Source organism: Caretta caretta, chromosome 3, assembly GCF_965140235.1.
Source record: "Caretta caretta isolate rCarCar2 chromosome 3, rCarCar1.hap1, whole genome shotgun sequence".
NCBI classification, from domain to species: Eukaryota; Metazoa; Chordata; order Testudines; family Cheloniidae; genus Caretta; species Caretta caretta.
In genome coordinates, this window is record NC_134208.1 from 69,661,135 (window position 1) to 69,680,754 (window position 19,620).

The 19,620-nt window shown below is 40.9% G+C and overlaps 1 protein-coding gene across 2 annotated transcripts in view; it reads right to left on the reverse strand.

The window, feature by feature from the left end:
- Positions 1 to 19,620, reverse strand: part of GABRR2 (gamma-aminobutyric acid type A receptor subunit rho2) — a 60,636-nt gene that overhangs the window by 29,719 nt on the left and 11,297 nt on the right. For both annotated transcript variants that reach the window (XM_048845030.2, XM_048845029.2), the window contains one exon: positions 13,203 to 13,309. In XM_048845030.2, the coding sequence (XP_048700987.1) occupies positions 13,203 to 13,284 (82 nt within the window). In that variant the 5' untranslated portion in view covers positions 13,285 to 13,309. The remainder of the gene's footprint in view (positions 1 to 13,202; positions 13,310 to 19,620) is intronic.

Sequence of the window (19,620 nt, forward strand, 5' to 3'; positions counted from 1 at the left end):
TCTTGGTGTCTGACTTTCAGAAAGCCTTAATTCAGACAGCAGTGAACTGACTTTAATTAAATATCTCAAGGATCAAGTTATCTTACGATCATGCAAATATATTTGGTTGTTTATCCATCCATCCCTCTAGGTCTTTGTATATTCGGGGCTATATGGTGGCAAAACCGCTTCCTTTGTTGGGATCGTGCAGCAGCAGGATTCCCCGTAGGCATTGTAGACAACTCAGCCAGAAAGACTCCAGGGACACAGAGCAGACATGGTGACAACTGTCCCTATGTCCAACTCCCACCTGCTCAGCTTTGCTGGTTACTGTGGAAGGGGTCAGGACCATGTCCCCAAACCCTTTGAAATTTCTAGTGCCAACAGCAGCACTAGACTGTCCTTAGGGTAGAGGTGCAATCTGGCTTTTGCTGTGGAAAGCATTTATTATTTATTGTTACTAAATACGTATATTATGGTAGGACAGTGGCTTTTGGGCACTAACTGGGTGACCTGTTGTGCCAGGCTCTGTACTAACAGAAAAGAGAGAACCCCTGTCATGAAGGGCTTACCAGTGTAATCTTGCATGAAAAGAAAAAGAAGCTGATGGTTCATAGTACTTCACATTGGATCCCACCAGTGTGGTAGGAGCTTCACATAAAATTCATGTAAATGCCAAACAACATCCTCACAGTAGATTCCATACTCTGCATACAAAGGCTTAATTCAAGCTAAGATTATTTAAATCAAATCATACCCAAAGTCTGTTTATTGCTGCAGTTCGCATGCGTGCCTGAACATAAAATACAGACAAAAGAAAGAACAGCAGCTTGGAGGAAAGGGAACGTAAATTTACATTTACCCCTCTCTTGCTCTACACCTCTCTTGAAAATGAAATAATAGTGCTGTACTCTAATTGTGTATCATCTTTTTCACTTTTGTGCATCCAGGGCTCAGTTTTTCTCTGAGATAAATGGCGGTTATCCAAGTGCCAGGGCAACCCCTAACGGTTCAATTTGTTGTGTTTTTGATACATTACAAAACCCAAAATAAAGAAATCCCCTCTCTGAGGGTTCAGTTTAAGATGGACACATTTGGGAGTCATGAGGAGGGGAGGACTTAGAGTGGTTTTATCATATTCTTACATTGATTACTCTCTTTTTGCTTCCTCTCACCCCCATAGTTAAGTAAGAGCAAGATCCTGAGGTAATGATAAAGGAGTGACTGGAATAGATAGAGAGGGAGAAGATGAAAAATAATTAAACCTGCAAGCCCAAATCCTGAGGTCCTTAACTCAAATTTTACTGAGGGAAAGTCTGAGTAAAATTGACTTCAGTTACTTCTACTGGCTTCAGTAGAAATGTTTACTCTGCTTTTCTCAGACAGATTCCTACCGAAGTTAATGGCAATTATCATTGTTTTTCTTCTTTTCCCTCTCTTCAGCACGTGTGCAGAACTGAGGTAATGAGACGATGAAGGAGATGGGAGCCTGCAGGAGCGCACAAGCATATGGAGTGAGTGAAACAAGGTGATGGAGAAGGGGAGTGAAGATACAGATAAGGGGAAGCTGGAGGTGGGGTAGCAAAGAGGTGAAGAATAGTACAGAAATGCAGATGGTGTGGTTAGTTTGACTTAGTAGCAGAGAACTAGTGAAATTAATCAATTGGGTTTGAATTCCCATGTAGCCTGCACTCCAATTTATGAGAAACAGGAATTATTACTATTAGTTAATTGTATTACCATAGCCCCTAGAAGCCCTTATCATGGACCCAGACCCCATTGTGCTAAGCACTGTACGAACACAGAGCAAAGGATAGTCCCTGCCCCAAAAGAGCTTACAATCTCAGTATAAAACAGGAGACAACGGGTGGATACAGACAGTCAGATGGGAGAGCACCAGGAAACAATGAGACATTTCTGTTCATCAAGACAGGCGATGCTCTCAGCACACCAGTGGCCTAAACTTTGTCAAGTGTTTTGTAGGTATCATGGCCAAGGACAGTTTTATGGGTGGGATTTGAAGGAGGATAATGAGGTAGCTTTGTAGATGTTTATGGGGAGCTCCTCCCAAACATGAAGGGAGCTTGGGAGAAAGCATGAAGGTGCTTTTTGAAAATTTAACCAGTGGATGATGGAGGAAGGCATCGTGGGCTGATAGGAGGTCAGAGTCGCCACCTCAGTAACAAATAAGAGATGATTGGTAAACTGGGAATAGGCCACAAAGGGCCTTGAAAGTGAAGGCAAGTAGCTTATGTCTGATGTGACAAAGAAAGGGGGAGCCAGTGGAGGGATTCAGTATGGTGGGGTTGATGTGGTCAAAGGGATGGGCTAAGAAATTATCTTTGCAGCAGCGTTCTGAATGAAGACAAGAAGGGTGAGATTGTGTTTGTCAAGGCCAGAGAGAAGGATGTTGCAGTAATTGAAATGAAACACCACCCTGGACGAGAGTTATGGCTGTGTAGATGGTGAGAAAGGCCATATCTTAGAGATGTTATGCAGAAAGAATCAGCAAGATTTAGACACAGACCTGTCTCTAGATCCTTGCATCCAGGCTGAGTCAAAGACCACACCCAGGTTACAGGGTTAAGTGACAGGCAAGACTGTGATGCTGTCCACACATTTATTTTGCATATACTTTGTAATTTTCATTTAAATTCCATGTCTCTCCACATCACTATGTAAATCAATACGCTACAGTGATTGTATGAGTAAAAATTACATGATATTTGTGCTCTGGAACATGAAGTCTCCCTGTACAATACTATGGAATTTTAACAATAGATGTATATTTATTACCTATGTATACACACATGCCAGGCAAACATTTTTTTGATTAGTCTGAATACATTATCACCATGTTTATAAATTGGAAAACTAAGGCAAAGAGAGATTAGATGATTTGTCCAAGACCACAGAAAGTCTGAGGCAGAGCTAGGAAAACAACTCATTGCATTTCTTGATTAAAAGCTCTCTATATAAAGAGATCTCATTAACAGGAAAATTAGAACAAACATCCTGCAAAACACACTGATTTCTTCAGCAGAGGGGATTGTTTATTCAGGCAATTATGTTAGCTATCGTTGGCTTACACCACTCAATCCTCTGGTCTCTGGGTTCTGAACAATCACGTGATACCATTCAACTCTTCTCACTAAATTCATTATTCCAGAGCGTGACAAGTGTCCAACAGTCTAGATCCACTTCCTTTGGATGAATCTATCCATTTTCCCTTCCTGATCACAGAATCAGTATATTTCTGATTATCGTGGCAACGTAATATGCAAAAAGTATATGTCATATTCTTGTCCAGTTCTTTGCTATTATTTCTTCCCTACTTCGGGGCTTGAAAAAACTGATTTGCACATCAATTTATAATAGAGTAGTGAGAGTCTAAGAAACTGCATAGCAAAGCTGCTAAACCCCATACACTAGTTTGGAAATCAGCTCTGGTTGTTACATTAACTCCGTGCCTTGAATTACCCACATGGATTTATGTTACTTAATAACCAGTTCTCACAGTCCTTCCGTAGTCGATGACACTCCAATACCTAAAGCCATGTGAACTTCCCACAGGCTGATTTTAACCAAATCCCAATTTTCTTTATGCTGGTTTACATGTGCCAAAAATTCAAGAATTCTGCATGTAACGCTGTAAGGCGAAACTAACATATAGCAAGGTCTCAAGACTTTCTGACTGTAGGGTTTTTGCTCATGGCTCTTCAAAATTTAGATCAACGTACATTTTTCACACTTGGTGAAGAACTGCATATTAATTACTTACACTATTTAAAGCAAAACAAAAATCCAGCAACAAATACTGTCTTCAAACTGCAACAACAAACCCTGGGTATTCTTAAAGGTCAGTGTGGCTACAGAACATACTGTTGAATTAAACAGCTGTTGATCAGTCATAGAAAGATGTCAAGAGATTTTTGGTCTGACTAATCCTGGTGATCATTAGGAAACGACTACATTTTTAATCCTGTCTCTCCGCAAACTAAACTGTTCAACCACCAGGGCTCCAGATGCTTAGCCAAATTCCCCACCAACTGCCACTAACGAGGAGCAAACACAGAAAATCTCTCTATTGAAAGGGAGCTGGGGGAGGTATAGAGCTGGGAGGGGATAAGCCCTCTTTCCCACCTCTCCCTCCCCCTCTAATGGGGTCAGTGGTAATGCAAGGAAGGAAGAGGGGCTTGTCCTGTTATTGTAGAACGTGATCTTCATTTAATACAAGAGCACTACATTATTCAAACATAACTGCACTTGTGGCTTATTACTGTAAATACCCTAGGGGCAGGTGTACGCGAGAAGCACTACATCAGCTGCACCACTGCAGCACGTCTGGTGAAGATGCTCTGTGCTGATGGGGGACGCTCTCCCATCGGCATAATTACTCCATCTCTGAGAGAGGCAAAAGCTATGTCGGTGGGAGAGCGTCTCCTGCTGACATAGCACCGGTGGTGTGGGCAGCGCTTAGGTCACTGTAACTTGTGTCGCTCGGGGGGGGAGGGGGAGGGAGGGAGGAGAGTGTCTTTTTCACACCCCTGTGACACGTAAGTTAGATGGACCTAAGCAGTAGTGTAGACCTGTAGATCTGCCCCTAGATGTCTATATCTCTGGACAAAATTTTCAAACTTGGGTGCATAATCTATATTTAGGCATCTAACTCATCAGGGCCCATGTCGACATATATGTTCTTAGCACAACTGGGCACTGAGCCCAATTCGGGTCTGTGGGCACTATTGCAATATAAATAATAGCAACAAGGAAGTACCTGATTTTCAGAGGTGTTGGGCACCTGTCATTCTCATTGAAGTAAATGGGAGCAATAATTTAAGTGAGACTTCTCCTGTGGATAAATTTATTCATGTGCTTAACTGTTTGCAAGATTGAGGCTTTAGGCTTAAGGAGAGGCTTGGGATTTTAGCCTGCAAACACTTAACGTGCTAAACTAACCGAGTAGTCTCATTGACATCAGTAGGGCTACTTAAGTGACTAGAGTTTAGCATGTGCACAAGTGACTGCAGAATCAGGGCTTTAAGTTTGCATGTCTGCTCCTTTGTGTTGCTTTGTTTAAGGAATTTGTTTGGGTCTGGCTGTAGCAGGCTTATGATGCATTGTGAGCCACTGGGCTTTTTGAACAATTGAGACATTTATTAACAGACAGCTTAAAGAGCCCTGGGGCATCTTAGGTGCTATTTTAATATAGCTCTCTAATTCATCTTCAAACCAACTTTTCTTGACGCAACCCCTGAGACAATGGATGTGCTCATTTTTTTTAACGCTGCAACTCCGCTGAAACACAAGGGTTTGTTAGAGACCATGAGATTCTCATTGGTTCTCTTTGCACCTTCAGAGATCTGGGTTCAAATTCTGAGTTAGGTCAGAATTGAAAAAAGACCACTGATTTCATCCCAGATCTGGTACATCACAAAACCACTTCATAGTTCCAACAACAGGCAGTTGCTGTTAAACCAGGTCCAGGATGGGAACAGTGAAAATAGCTGCAGCCCCAGATTAATTTCAGCTGGCAAAACTCCGTGGAGAAATGTATACAGCACCGTACTGTGCCTGGCTCACGAGCGCTAAATTCCCTACATTTTATTTTTAAAATGTTGATTGAATTTTGGAGCTCTGGAAAGATGCCAGATTAACAATCCTGGAGACTGAATTCTGGAAGCAGAACCCCAGCTGGTGTCAATTGTATAGCTCCAGCTATAAGCCAGCCGATCTATCTATGTTAAGTATGATATGGCCCACGTTACTGTAATATCTGAGCATCCCGAAAGTGCTTAGGTGCCCGACTCCTATGGAAATCAATGGCAGTTAGGCACTAAGGGTACAGCTGCACTGTGATAGAAGCATGGTTGCTGCTGGCCTGAATCAGCTGACTTGGGCTGGCGGGGATCAGGCTGCAGAGCTAAAATTTCAGTGCAACTGTTTGGGCTTGGGCTGAAGCCTGGGCTTGGAGACCTGTGAGTGGGGACAGTCTCAGAGCCAAGGCTCCAGCCTTGGATTCATTCACAAAGCAGAGAAAGCAAGATGCCCCCAAGAGGTGATTTAATGAATCTGTTTCTAAAAACTCCAAACTAAGTCCCTCCACTTATTTCAGTTTCACACTGCTGGTCCTGCTTTATAAAATGCTTCCTACACATTGGGGTGGGGGGGGTGGAGTGCTCAAAATTTAGAATTAATTTAAACAAAAATCAGCTTTCACATCAAAATGTGTGAAATTTACTGGGTTTCAATGTGAAAACTGACATTTCACACACACACAAAATGTTGCCTAAAGAGAAATTTTGGGGCCACAAAATGGCCTTCACAAAAACTGTATTTTCATCATGAAAAGTATTTACTATTTTCACACAGCTCCAATTCAAGAATAATCATTAATGTGCAGCAGTAAAAATAACTGAGACTCACCTTCCAGCCTCTGCATGGGTTTACTGCAATTTAGGGTTTCAACATCCCCCGTCTCTCAGCTGATCAGTGTAATGCTAAAGACTGTGGTATATGGCAACTGAAATCGGATTTAAACCACACCAATGTATCTTCTCTGATTGCTGTATGTATAGGCCCTGATACAAGTTACTTAAGCACGTGTCTGCCTTTAAGCACAGGAGCACTGACTTCAGTGGGACTACTCACAGGCTTAAAGTGAGGCACATACTTAAGGAACTGCTGAATTGGAACCATGCAGATTTCCAGGTCTCATGCTGGAGCTATCCTTGGAGCAGGCTAAGACTTATAGTAGGATAGCTCAGAAGACAGCATTTGACATTTGTATCGCAGGGTTTTTTTTAGAATGCAAATTGGCCTGAACCACAAAGTTCTTATCTGGGTCTGAACATACCCAAAATTCAGGGATGTTCAGATCTGGGCTTTGGGTCCAGTTTCTTATCCAGATGGAGTTCAGGTTCTAAATACAGATTCAAATAGGAACCTCATCACAAATGGCCTAAGTGGTATGCAACCTGAATAATGAATTTCAGAGTGGTACCCATGTTAGGAATGGGTGACGTCCACATTGATTGAATTGGCCTCGTTAGCACTACAAAAAGTAATTTCCCCTCTGTTGATATTCACCCCTTCTTGTCAACTGTTGAGACTAGGCCACTTCCACCTTGATTGAATTGGCCTCGTTAGCACTGACCCCCCCACTTGGTAAGGCAACTCCCATCTTTTCATGTGCTGTAATATACATACTGCTTACTGTATTTTTCACTCCACGCATCTGATGAAGTGGGTTTTAACCCACGAAATCTTATGCCCAAATAAATTTGTTAGTCTTTAAAGTGCCACAAGGATTCCTCGTTGTTGTTTTTTTGAATAATGAATGGAACTCATTGAAGAGTAGGTAAAAAAAAAAAACTATGGAGCAGCTTATTGTAGGTGAATCTGAAAGAAGCAAGGGAAAGTTCAGATACCTTATTCCCAGGGCATTGGGCTGTGATCCAAGGAGTGGTTTGCCACTTGGGAAGGAAAACAAAACCTGGAAAACTCTCGAGGACACTGTCCGCATTCAAGGACAGAAAGACATTTTCAGATTAGTCTCGAGCTCCTTTTCTTCAAGTCTCACCCACATCCTCGGACATCTTGTTGTATAAAACACCCTCTCTGGGATGCAGTTTAGAAGGCACAAGGTTCAGGCTAGTTCTCTGAATAGCAGAGTTTTGTGGTAGGTACTCATGTGATATAAGCTACTGTGATTTTTTTATGGGTACAATCCTACTGAATGCCTTAGAAGACAGGAAGGAGTGGGCTGTGTTGAAGTTGCCTGAAGTCAGTATTTGCAATCTGCTGTTCTGCCAGCTCCAAAATGAAGATTTTGTAATTTCCCTTTAATTTCAGACTCTGCCATAGAGTTCAAAAGCTCAGCGTTCTGTCAGTTTCCTTTGATATCAGTCTCTTTCTCGTCATCTGCCTTTCAATTGTTAAAGTGAGATAGCAGCAGTGGACTGTGAGGACAAAAATCCCACATGACTAAAATGAGCTTGATACATCTTTCCTGACATGCATTTTGCAAGTTAAGTCTTATTCTGAGGCCAAAATGGTGGCTATGCAAATGAGATCAATCCAGGTTCAGAGAGGAGTGAGAAGCAGTTATAACACTTTATTATTATTTATTCTGTGGTAGTAGCTAAAGGCCTCCACAAAGGTAAGAGACTTATTGTACTAAGTGCTGTACCAACATAGTTAGAGCCTGATCTAAAGAGCTCCAGAATAAAAAGACAAAAATGGAAGGCACTCAGGGCAATTGTTCAAATCGTGATAGAAAAAAACAAATCTGGGAGACCACATTATAAGATCCGATGTGTCTGAGCTGCAGACCAGACTCTGGTGATTCTGTACACCCCATAAACTCCTATTTATTTTTTGTTGGTTAAACAGTGGCCTTGTACAGTCCGTGCCTCAAGAAACTTAAGCTGACTCCCCACTTACTCCCCAATAGTACTTGAGCTTCAGTGACACTTGAGCTTCAGCCCCATCTTCTCCCCCAACTAGCTAGCTCAATGATAAAGCCACTTACCCCGAGCTGGAGATTTGTGTGTGGGGATGGGAGTTGGGTTACAGTGATTAACACTCAAGTTATACCTTGAACTAACAATGCGGTGGCAACATTTCCTCTTAGTCTATGGGTTTGGTCTTGAGAGGCATTAAAGACAACCAAAAACTGTGGGTGCTCAGCACATATGGGCTTAGCCCTAAAACAGAGACAACCAATTAAGTGCAGACACAGGCTACATTCAGTAGATTCAGTATCACTGCACTGGGGGGGAGGAGAGAGGGGGGATTGTTTGTGCGTTTTCCCATCTTACTGCTGGATCATCGTTGCAGAAGAAGTGAGTTTCACCCTAACCTTTGACACTAACCCTATGTGAGCCATTTAGGGCTTCAGTCACCCAGCTGTCCATAGGTGCTGATAAAAGTATCATTCAACAAGTGCAGCAAGATCTAGTGGACAGTCTATATGGATAAGGATAACATGAAGCATTAGGTTGTTTCCTAGGAAAGGAGGCACAGCTATTCTGAGTATCAACTAAAGCTGCTTATTCACAGGTTCCCTGTAAAATATGAAACATCATAGATGAAATGCTTAAAATGGGTGTTTAAAGAAGAGAGCACAACTAAAAACATTTACATAATCTTTAAAAATTAATATTTGTAAATAATACCTGAACATCTGCTGGCTTGAGTGAGGTCACCGGCATGGAGAGAACTCCAAAAGGGTCAGAAAAAATGAAATCTATTTTAGGACGGAAGGAGGCTGCATAGAACATTAGTAAAGCACCAATCTTTGTCATTATCACTTTACCCACTAGCTGTAACTAATGGGTTGACATCAGGCGAGACTTAACTATGACAGTTGGGCTGTTAATAACACAATTTACATAACGTCTGCTCTAGCGCTTCACAGTGATAACTTTTCTTGGGTACTTCACCTTCCTTCTGATATTCTTCCCCAATCTCTCCTCGTATAACTCTTGCTCATTTTTCTCAGGTTTTACAAACATGCTACATGACACATGATTTCACTACAATCTAATACTACTGCCTAGGTTCCTTGTGAAATATTTATATTTGGGTTTTTGCTGAGATGACAGTCATCATTTTCATTTGGAAAAAGTTATAGGCCTGATTCACAGTATGTTACTCTGCTCTTTTGCCTGATTCTTTTTTACACTAAAGCTCCTTTACAACACTCTGGAAGTGTAAAATGGCCTTACAGTGGGCACAGATTACAGTTACACCCAGTGTAAAAGGGCCTTAGTTTATATGAGATTATATGAGAATGAGGCCCCATTGATTTCAGTTTTACACTGGTATAACTCTGTTGGAGTGATGCAGTGGTGAATGAGGCCCTATGATTTTATTATATATAACATTACAAAAGAAAAATATATATCCAGTTAATTTACTCTACTTTTTTCCTAATCTTTTTCTATATGATTTATTTTAGGTCACTAGAAATATACACGACAAGATTTTTGATACCACAGGAACCTAAAACATCCAGTTGCTGTCACAAAGTTGTCTGGTTGCATTTGATTTGTGCTTACATAGCAGACAGTCTAATCTAATTAAGTTGTTGCCAAGGTTTGTTCTTAGCCATACACAGTTAAACCCTGTTCAGCTGCACCCATTTGCTGACACCCATTGTCAGCCTTGGGTAATTTTGCTAATTCAAAGAAGACCTTTGTGAGAAGTCATTGTTTTCAGCAGAAATTACAGAAACATGGTCTCCCCACCCATCCCCCGCCTCCCGCCAAGATGCGTTCAGAAACTCATCTCTGAAGCTGAAAGTGCAATTTTCTGAAACTTCTGCAAATGCAGCTTCCAAATAGTCTGCTCATTAAGTTGATGAACGTTGGGTTGAAACTGCAAAAACTGCTTCAGGTTTTTAGGATCTTGCAGGATTGTGTGTGTTTTTTTTAAATACTCTATTAAAATGGGTAAAATATTTAAAATACACTGTATTAGAGTTACAAGAATGTAAACACGCCTTCCTTTATTTTGGTGTGAAACTTGCAAAGAAACAACTCTCTCAGGCTCTGGGCACCCTCATAAAATATTAAAAATACAACAACAGAAGGAAATACAATATAAAAATAGCAGCAGATCCCATAAAACCTAGCCCTTCGGCCCAGAGCACAACAAAATGTCTGCCCTTCAGCCTCCCCACAACCCTTCCACACCAAATACATAGCAGCCCAGCCGTATGCCCAGCTAGAAAGAACATCCCCTGGAGATCACTTGATTCAGGCTATTTCCGACCAAGTGAGGAGAACGGATCCAAAGTAGAGGGCCTTGCTCAGGAGAATACCCTACCAGCCGCTCCCTCTTGTATAAAACAAGGAGATTCCAAGCCAAGCCATAGTCTTCATCCACACTTGTAGCAGTACCACGAGAGAGAGTCAGTGCTGTACTGTCTACTTCAAGTGTTCAAAAATCATGAGGCTAGCTTGAAAATCCTAAGATTTTTAACTATAAAAGATGCTTAATTCTTTATTTGCATTCCAGTATCTGAGCCTTTAAGGTGCACTTAGATCACGTTTGCAGGCTTTTCTTTCCTACCACAGTGGCTAGACGCTTACTGCCTTTTTTTTTTCTTCCATGAAAACGGAGATTCTCATGTAAACACATGACTCCAGAAGTTGGGGTTTTAAGTAAAAACAGCAAATGTCATGAGACTCAATAAAATCATGAGAGCTGGCAACACTCAGGTCTCAGGCAACGTAGAGCTTTTAAGGTCAAAATCAACACTTTCAACTCCGTTTGGAAACCTACAGGCAGCCAGTCAGAAGTCCAGGTCATGTGCTGACAGTGAAATACTCCACTTAACCAAGAGGCTGCTGCATTATGTACTCATTTCAGGTTCTGAACAGAGCTACAATACAGCATCTGCTTACACAATAGATTTGCTAGCTGAGTGTATCCTGAACTATTACTTGTAAACTGCATAAATTTGATCTGGAATCATTGGGAGATAAACATGGGTCCTACAGTGACATTTTACATTCTGTTTTTGGAATACAACCATACTTAATGTTATTTTTGTCTACTTTCCTTCTGATGTTTAATTAGCATTTTAATATAATACTGAATAATATGGCTATGATTACCAACCACTGCAGTCACAGCAAGACAGGAATATAGATTACAGTCAGCACAGCCTTTCAGATTATGTGTTCTAATGTGAGCATGTGGTAAATACATGTCTGTGCTGGAGTTCTTTGCCCTTGTTTCCTCTGGTAATATTGTGCCATGTTGTGTCAGGAATGCCTGGCCTGTTTTGCCTAAATTATCAGTACAGTGTGTCTCCATTTTAAAGGCAGTTCACACAGCCATGCGTATCTGAACTTGCCCTCCTCAGTCCTGGGAGGGTCGTTAGCAGCACAACCCCAGGTGGTTTATTTTTTCCAGTTTTAGCATTTTACTTCTGCCCTTTCATTTTCATCAGTAGTGGGATTCAGCCAACCCAAACCTTTCAGCACCAAAACACAGCCCACAGAACTCCTGTAGCTATAGATAAGTAATAGGCTTGTTATAATCACTGAAGCCAGCCATCAGAGGGGATACATCATTGCATGCATGCAGCCAGTGTTTTACACCACTGCTTCCTGCTTGGAAGCAGGAGAAGAACAGATATCCAGGAAAGCTGCTGTTCCAGAAGCAGCTACAGGAGAACTTCTATAGCTAAAAACCTTTACCTCTTGTCCTCCCTCCTTTAAGGACCCTGCATTAAGGAGGTGGAGGACTGACGCTGACTTACAGGGCTAGGGAATCAGTTTGAGTAGTGGAGCAGGGCAAAATACCAGAACATTCCCAATTTTTAGGGACATGTGATCACCTTAGCCTTGTAGCCACTTGAAAGAGGACAGGATCTGCTTTCCAGAACCCAATTGTCTGTTAGGAAGACTGGGGGGTGGGGGGGGGCATCTTTGATCTGCTGGCTCCTGATATGTGGTGGCAGGAACTAACTTTCTGCCCTCTGCAGCAGCTTCTCCCCTCATCTGCTCTTCTTTTTCCCCCATAGCTTGTCTGGGTTAGACCCAGCTATAGGGAGGATTACTTCAGGGCTGACATTGCCACTGCTGCCATGACTGACATCTGCAGTAGTGAGCAGGGATCATCCTTTAGCATCAAGAGGGTGGCTCCTAAGCAAATTCCTGTGGTTGATGGGTTGGGAAAAGGATGGAAAGGTATTGGTGGGCCTGGTTCCTCCTCCTCCTATGTCATTGTACAAGGTTATGAGAAATCAGGTTTACAGCCTGACAAAACTATTCCAGTTCTTCTGTGAGCATGCAGAGTGACCTGGCTGATGATTTATCTGTTTAATTATTTTATAATTTAATCATGTCAACTCAGAAGCTCATCATGAGCCTTTTTCACAACTAGAAATAAACATCCCACTAATAACTGTAGCTGGTCTTCCCTTCTAGACACAGTTACCAAGCAGAGTGAAATATTATTTAAGAAAAGGTCCAGATCCATGCTCTTGGAAGCACTACTCAGCTGAAGGAGAGTTTAGCGATAGAAAGGAGTCTGTCTGTTCTCTTGGAGAACTGGAGCCCATAGTCTGCTACAGTTACCTTGAAGTATCCACTGAAGGTATTGGAGCTCTTTTCACCTTACACAGAGGTAGGAGAGAACAATCTGGCTCAGAGATATTTTCCCAAAACAAATGAACTGAAAAATAGACAGAACAATATTCCTACCTCCAAAAGCCGGCCTCATGGTGAAATCATGATCATCGACTCTCAGAAGCTGTTCGGTTTTTGCTTTCCGAGTTTTGGTCATATCATGATTCTTCTTGTAGATGTGGCTGTAAAAGATTAACAAAAGGGCTGCCTGTCACTGAAGATCTGTAATCACTGTACCCGAAGTGACTCTAAAAGATGACATCTTAGTGGATGAGAGTTATTTTGTCTCACTGGTTTCCATGCTATGTTAAGGAGTTGCAATATGAATGGTAGTTTTGTCTGGGCAGCTCCCCACTGCCAGAATTACCATGAGAGCAGGAGGGCTTCTGGGCATGGTGGCAGGGGAGGCAGCATGGAGGAGACCAGGAAGACCTGCTGCAGCTACTAGCATGGAATTACCATGCATACAGTCCACAGCCATATTTTTAATGTCCATTTCTAAGTCTAACAAGGTTTTCTCAGCTGCCAGCCCTGCAACTTCAGCATGGTCTCTGAGAATCAGGCTGTGCTCTTTCTACTTCAGATACGATTACTGTCAAAAGGATTCTAGAATGAGAGTGTAGCAGGTAATTTTGCTGAGGATGCTCAAGGTAGACTAGGAAGCACTTGCTTTTCTGCTGCTACATTGTTTCTTTTGTGCTGACTATAGTAAAAATAGGGCTTGATCCAAAAACTAAACTGATGTGACCTGGACTTCAAACAGGTCTGCCCATTATCAAGGTGAGTGAGGTAATATCTTTTATTGGATCAACTTCTGTTGGTGAAAGAGACAAGCTTTCAAGCTACCCTGACCTGAAGAAGAGCTTTGTGTAACTTAAAAGCTTGTCTTTCTCACCAACAGAATTTGGTTCAATAGAAGATATTACTTTGTCTCGCTAATATCCTAGAACCGACATGGCTACAACAAAACTTCATACAGTAGCAAGGTGATATTATTGTAGATTCACTTTTGTCTGACTATATTTATGCACTGTCATATGATGCTCTCAGTCCACTGCACCAATGGGAGCTGTGCATGTGGACTGGGGGGAGCTTGTTTCCCATAAACCTTTGTAATGTATAACCAAGTAGTAATAAAATCACTCCATTCCCTCCAGGGCATTAGTATTGCATTGTTCTCTCTCTACATGAAGTCTACCTTGATTCTTAGTCCTCCATTGCCCTGTACAGCAAATGAGAAAATGAATTCATTTTTCATTCAGATATAATGGAATATACCACAAACTAGAACCACAGTAAGGAGATAGCAACAAGCCCCTGAATAAAGGGTGAAAAAAATTAACCAACCGGCATACGCTGGGAATTCAATTATAGTCCTGTCAGCTAACTGTCCCATGCACCTCTAAGAGGAAATCTGATTCTGCAATCACAACAATTCCACATCAATATAGGAGGAAGGATTAGAATAATTAAGAACCCTGAACCCCTTTGCCCTGAAAGTCAGACTTTACAAGATTTAAATACTGCTGCAATTAATGATCAGAGAGTTACTAAGAAAATAAAAGGGGTAAGGCAGGACAGTTAAATCCATTTGTTTGGGGGGGGTCACTGGTTGGTAGAGGCAGAACTCGAGTGGAGGAATTGGAATTCTATGTTGGCAATAGCGAATGCAAGAAAAAAAAGACACCAAATGAGGTTGAGAAGTTTCCAACAAAAACCGAGCTTAAAAATAAACATATGAATAATCCACTGAAATCAGTAAAAAGAAAAGGAGGACTTGTGGCACCTTAGAGACTAATAAATTTATTTGAGCATAAGTTTTCATGCTTTCATGAAGTGAGCTGTAGCTCACGAAAGCTTATGGTCAAATAAATTTGTTAGTTTCTAAGGTGCCACAAGTCCTCCTTTTCTTTTTGCGAATACAGACTAACACGGCTGCTACTCTGAAACCTGAAATTAGTAAGAATCAGGTCTATGGGTAAAAGTGTTTCTCGACATGTGTGTTAAATACCGGTGTCATCTGTTTGCATATAAAGTTAATTAGGGCATGATGATGACCAGGTGGAAACACTGGACAATTGTCTGTGCTCAGTTACAGATGTGCACAACTCCATGCTGCTCTTATTAAAATCAGCTACGCTACTACAGGGTACCAAATGTTGCACCTATTTTGAGAAAGGCTGTAGGGCTGATCTAGGGAATTATAAACCAGTATAAGCCAGTATACTTCATTGGGGGTATATTGGTTGAAATAATAATTATAAACAGAACTATTAAACAGTTAGATGAACATGATATGATAGAGCCAAACCAGCATGGCTTCTGTAAAAGAAAAGGGTGTCTCTCCAATATGTTAAAGTTCTTTAAGTGTGTCAACAAAATAGTGAATTAAAGAGAATAGCTAATAAAATTGATTTGGGTTTTCAAAAAGCCATTGACAAAGTCTCTCACCAAGGGGGTGTAATAAGGAAATTAAGTAATCATAGGATGAAGTGTAAAATACCATTATGGATTGGAAACTAGCTAAGAGGCAGAAACAAAGCAGGAATAAATGATGGATTTTTACCATGACGAAAGGCCAGCAATAGGGTGGCCCAAGATCTGTACCAGGACCAGTGTTATATAACACCTTTATTAATGACTTGGAGAAAAGGTGAACAGAGAGGTGGCAAAAGTTGTAGTTGACTTGAAATTATTAAATTACTCATGATTAAAGAATTTGGCCCTTTTTGGAGAATTGCCACACATCTAAAAGGAGCATAATATGAAAATATTAGGCCTGTATATAAATCAGTGGTAGAGCCTCACTAGGGATATTGTGTTAATTGCTGATGACCCCATCACAAAAAGGGGATAGCAAAATCAGAGATGGACAGCAAGAATGATTAAGGACATGAAAAACTCTCATATCAAGCAAGACTGTGAAAGGAGGTAGATAAGAGGATACATGATAAAAGTATACAAAAAATAAATGCTTTAGAGAAAGTAGATTGGGAACACTTAGCCTCATAACACAAGGACAAGCTACCATTGAGGCTAAGAGCTTAGCAAGATTCAAAAAAGGATTTGACATTTATATGAACAAGAAGAATATCCAGAGTTCTAACAAACAGGAGTTTTGATAGGACTATAAAGCCAAACAGTAACTGTAGGGGTTAGGAGGAAACTTTCCCTGGAGGAACGTTACCTCATAACTGTCTGCTTTAGGGTTTATTATTATTTATTATTATTGAACTTTCCTCTGTATAAGCCACTATTGGAGATAAGATACTTGACTAGATGGACCACAGTTCTGATCCAGTAAGGCAATTCCTGTGATCCTCAGGTACTGCACACTGGGAAGAAGAATCATAACAATTCATACACAGTACTAATTCTGATTAACTTTAACTGCTCAGGAGAAAGACCTGAGCGTCACTGTAGAACTGCTCAATGAAAACCTTCTGCTCAAAAGATACGAGTAATCGAAGTAGAATGTTATGGACAATACTGACGATATTATAATGCCACCACCTAAATAAATGATACACCCTCACCTGGAATACTATATTTAATTCTGGACACTCCAGCTCACACAGACAAAGCAGAAATAGGTGGGTCCAGATATACACAACCAAAATGATTAGAGGCATAGAAAGACTCCCAACATGAGGACAGATTGAAAAAACTGACACCATTTACTTTAGTGAGGAGATGAGAAAGAAGGGACATAGCAGAGTTATAGAAAACAAAGAATACTAGTGAGAAAATCAGCTGGGTGCTCTCTATTTACATTTCTCAAAATATTTAAAACAAGGAGGTACTGAATGATATTAAAAGACAACAAATTTAAAACTGACAAAAGGATTTTAAAAAAACCCCACAAACACAGCACCCACGGAACTCAGATGCAAGTATTTTAGGGCCAGAAGGGACTGTTGTGATTATATTGTCTGATTGCCTGCATTATGCAGACGATAGGATTTCACCAAGTGGTTCCTGCATCAAGCCCCTAACTTCTGGTTGAGCTGAGGAATAAATTCAGTGTTTGCTCATAATTGTTCTTGGCTTCAGGAAGTGGCCCTTTTAAAGTGCCAAATTTTATTTGTTTATTTTATATATATATATATATATATAAAAAACTATAACTGGTCAGAATTATATTCTTATTAGCACAAGAAACACTGAGACCAAGAGCTTAGAGGGATTAAAAACAAAAAAACTGAAACAAGCAAAAATAAAAAAAGGGGTTTACATTTATATGGATAATAAGAACTTTCAAGAGCTACATTGGATGAGATTTTAAAAAATTAGAAACATAAGCCCTCAAACTCCAAGGCATAAGCCAATCACTGATAGGGTAAAAAAAATTCTCTTTATAGGCAGTATAGTTCATAATTGTCTATTATTGGTTTTCTTGCACCTTCTTCTACAGCATCTCATGCTGACAACTGTCATGACAGGATATCGGTCTAAATGGACTACTAATCTGATGCAGTATAGCACTGCCTATTACCTATTTCTTAACATGATTCTGTTGAATATGATATTAGTTTAATATGCTCAGTGAATACCTTCCTGGTCTCCAGTACAGTTTCTGAAAACCGCTAAATAAAGGCCCCATTACCTTTCCAGAAAAGGTAAAGAAAGCTGGAGAAGACAATACACTTTGTAAATCCAATACAAAAGAAATACGAAGAGCTTGTCTTCACTACTGGAATAAGTCGACCACAATTACGCTACTCCAGCTATGTGAATAACGTAGCTTAGGTCGACTTATCCCGGTGTCTTCACTGCACTGCATCAATGGGAGATGCTCTCCCATTGACTTACCTTAATCTTCTCGGGGAGCTGGAGCACAAGGGTCGACCAAAGAATGCTCTGCCATCGATTTAGCAGATCTTCACTAGACCCACTAAATCAACCCCTGCTGCATCGATTGCAGCGCATCAATCTCCCAGTAGTGCAGACCAGCAATCCTAAAATCAGTGCCTCCTATTTTTCTATATAACAAAGTGCACCACAATTACAGATGTACAGCGGAAGCTAAATGCAAAATGGAGCAGAATGTACTAAAAAAAATACATGGCTATCTGTCATAACTACGAACTATCTTGGATTGGCATTCAAAATTTAATATCTCCTTTACTATGTGTATATGTCTTTTGCAGTGCTGGGTCTATATACAGATGCATATATACCATGTGTGATTTTCTTTTTTATACACACATTACGGACACTCGATGAGATCGCTGGCCTTGTTATGTCACTTTTGTTCCCTTCTGGCAATGCCAAGTTAATTTAAATTTCCCTAAATATGGTCAGCTGAGCATTCCCTGTTAGAGGAATCTCTGGGCAGCTCTAATACATCCCTCAGAGCTTCCCAGTCTAGGGGACATGTTGGGGGTGTTGCTGAAGTGCCACTGAGAATTCTATAATTAATGTGAGTGACCAATTCATTGCCCTGCTGCCTCTAGCATCCCAGAGGATAGCCAGACATCTTTGTCCCTACCATCAAGTGTGATGAGTACTGCTGCAGCCCACCTGAGAATTCAGCCCCTTAAGTGATGGGAGCAATTTTATTTTCAGAATATGTGGGAAATTGTATCAATTCCCTGGTAGCTGACAGAAACAAATCCAAAGGCAGCTCATGGGCATTGACGTTCACTAGTGTAAATAAAAATGAATTTCACACTGCTCACTATCACATGTTCTACACATGCTGTATCAGCTGGTGTCTGTGGCCCTTAGCTTTAATTTTTGCAAGATTTTTTTTGAATCATGAATCTTCAGGTGGGAAGAGGATGTGGGCTAATATTTTGTTATCAGTGCTGTTGCTCAAGTTTTTAGTCTGCTTTGCAGATAAAGTAGAATTTGGTTTGTTCCTGGTATTGTGTAATACCTATTGTGATGTCTTGCTTAGGACACCCAGAATTGAGAGTCCCTGTGTTTCTGCTCTGCCTTAGCATGAGTGAACTTTTCTGCTGCTAAGCTGTGTGTCAGTTCAAACGTTGCCTTGAAGGTAACAATCAGTAAACACCAATTCCCAAGTTCCCCAGGGACGTCTCCCTGCGAGTCCAGTCCCTCTCACTGGGCACTCATGGAAGTTATTAAGTTAGCTGCCTCCTCCTTAAGAGGTGGCACACATCAGCCTGTTAGGGTAGCTGAAGACTCACACTCCACTTTAATTCACAGCACTGAGATGATTTTGTAATAAAACAAGAATAAGTTTATTAACAAAGAACAGAGATTTAAGATGTACACAGCAAGAGAAAAGAGACTGGGATGGTTACAAACAAAACTTTCTTGGGACCAAACTTCATCTTAGCAAGTTACAATTTTTGCTTAAGCAGTTTTCTTACTTATATCAAGTTACCAGTATCCCTCACCCTGCAGGTGAGGGGATCCAGCTTTCACAGGCTCAAAATTCTCTATGTCCCCTAAGTGATGGATGACAAAAAGGCTTCTGCTTATGTTTCCCAAAACTCACTGTTTTGTCCCCAGAGTCAGGATG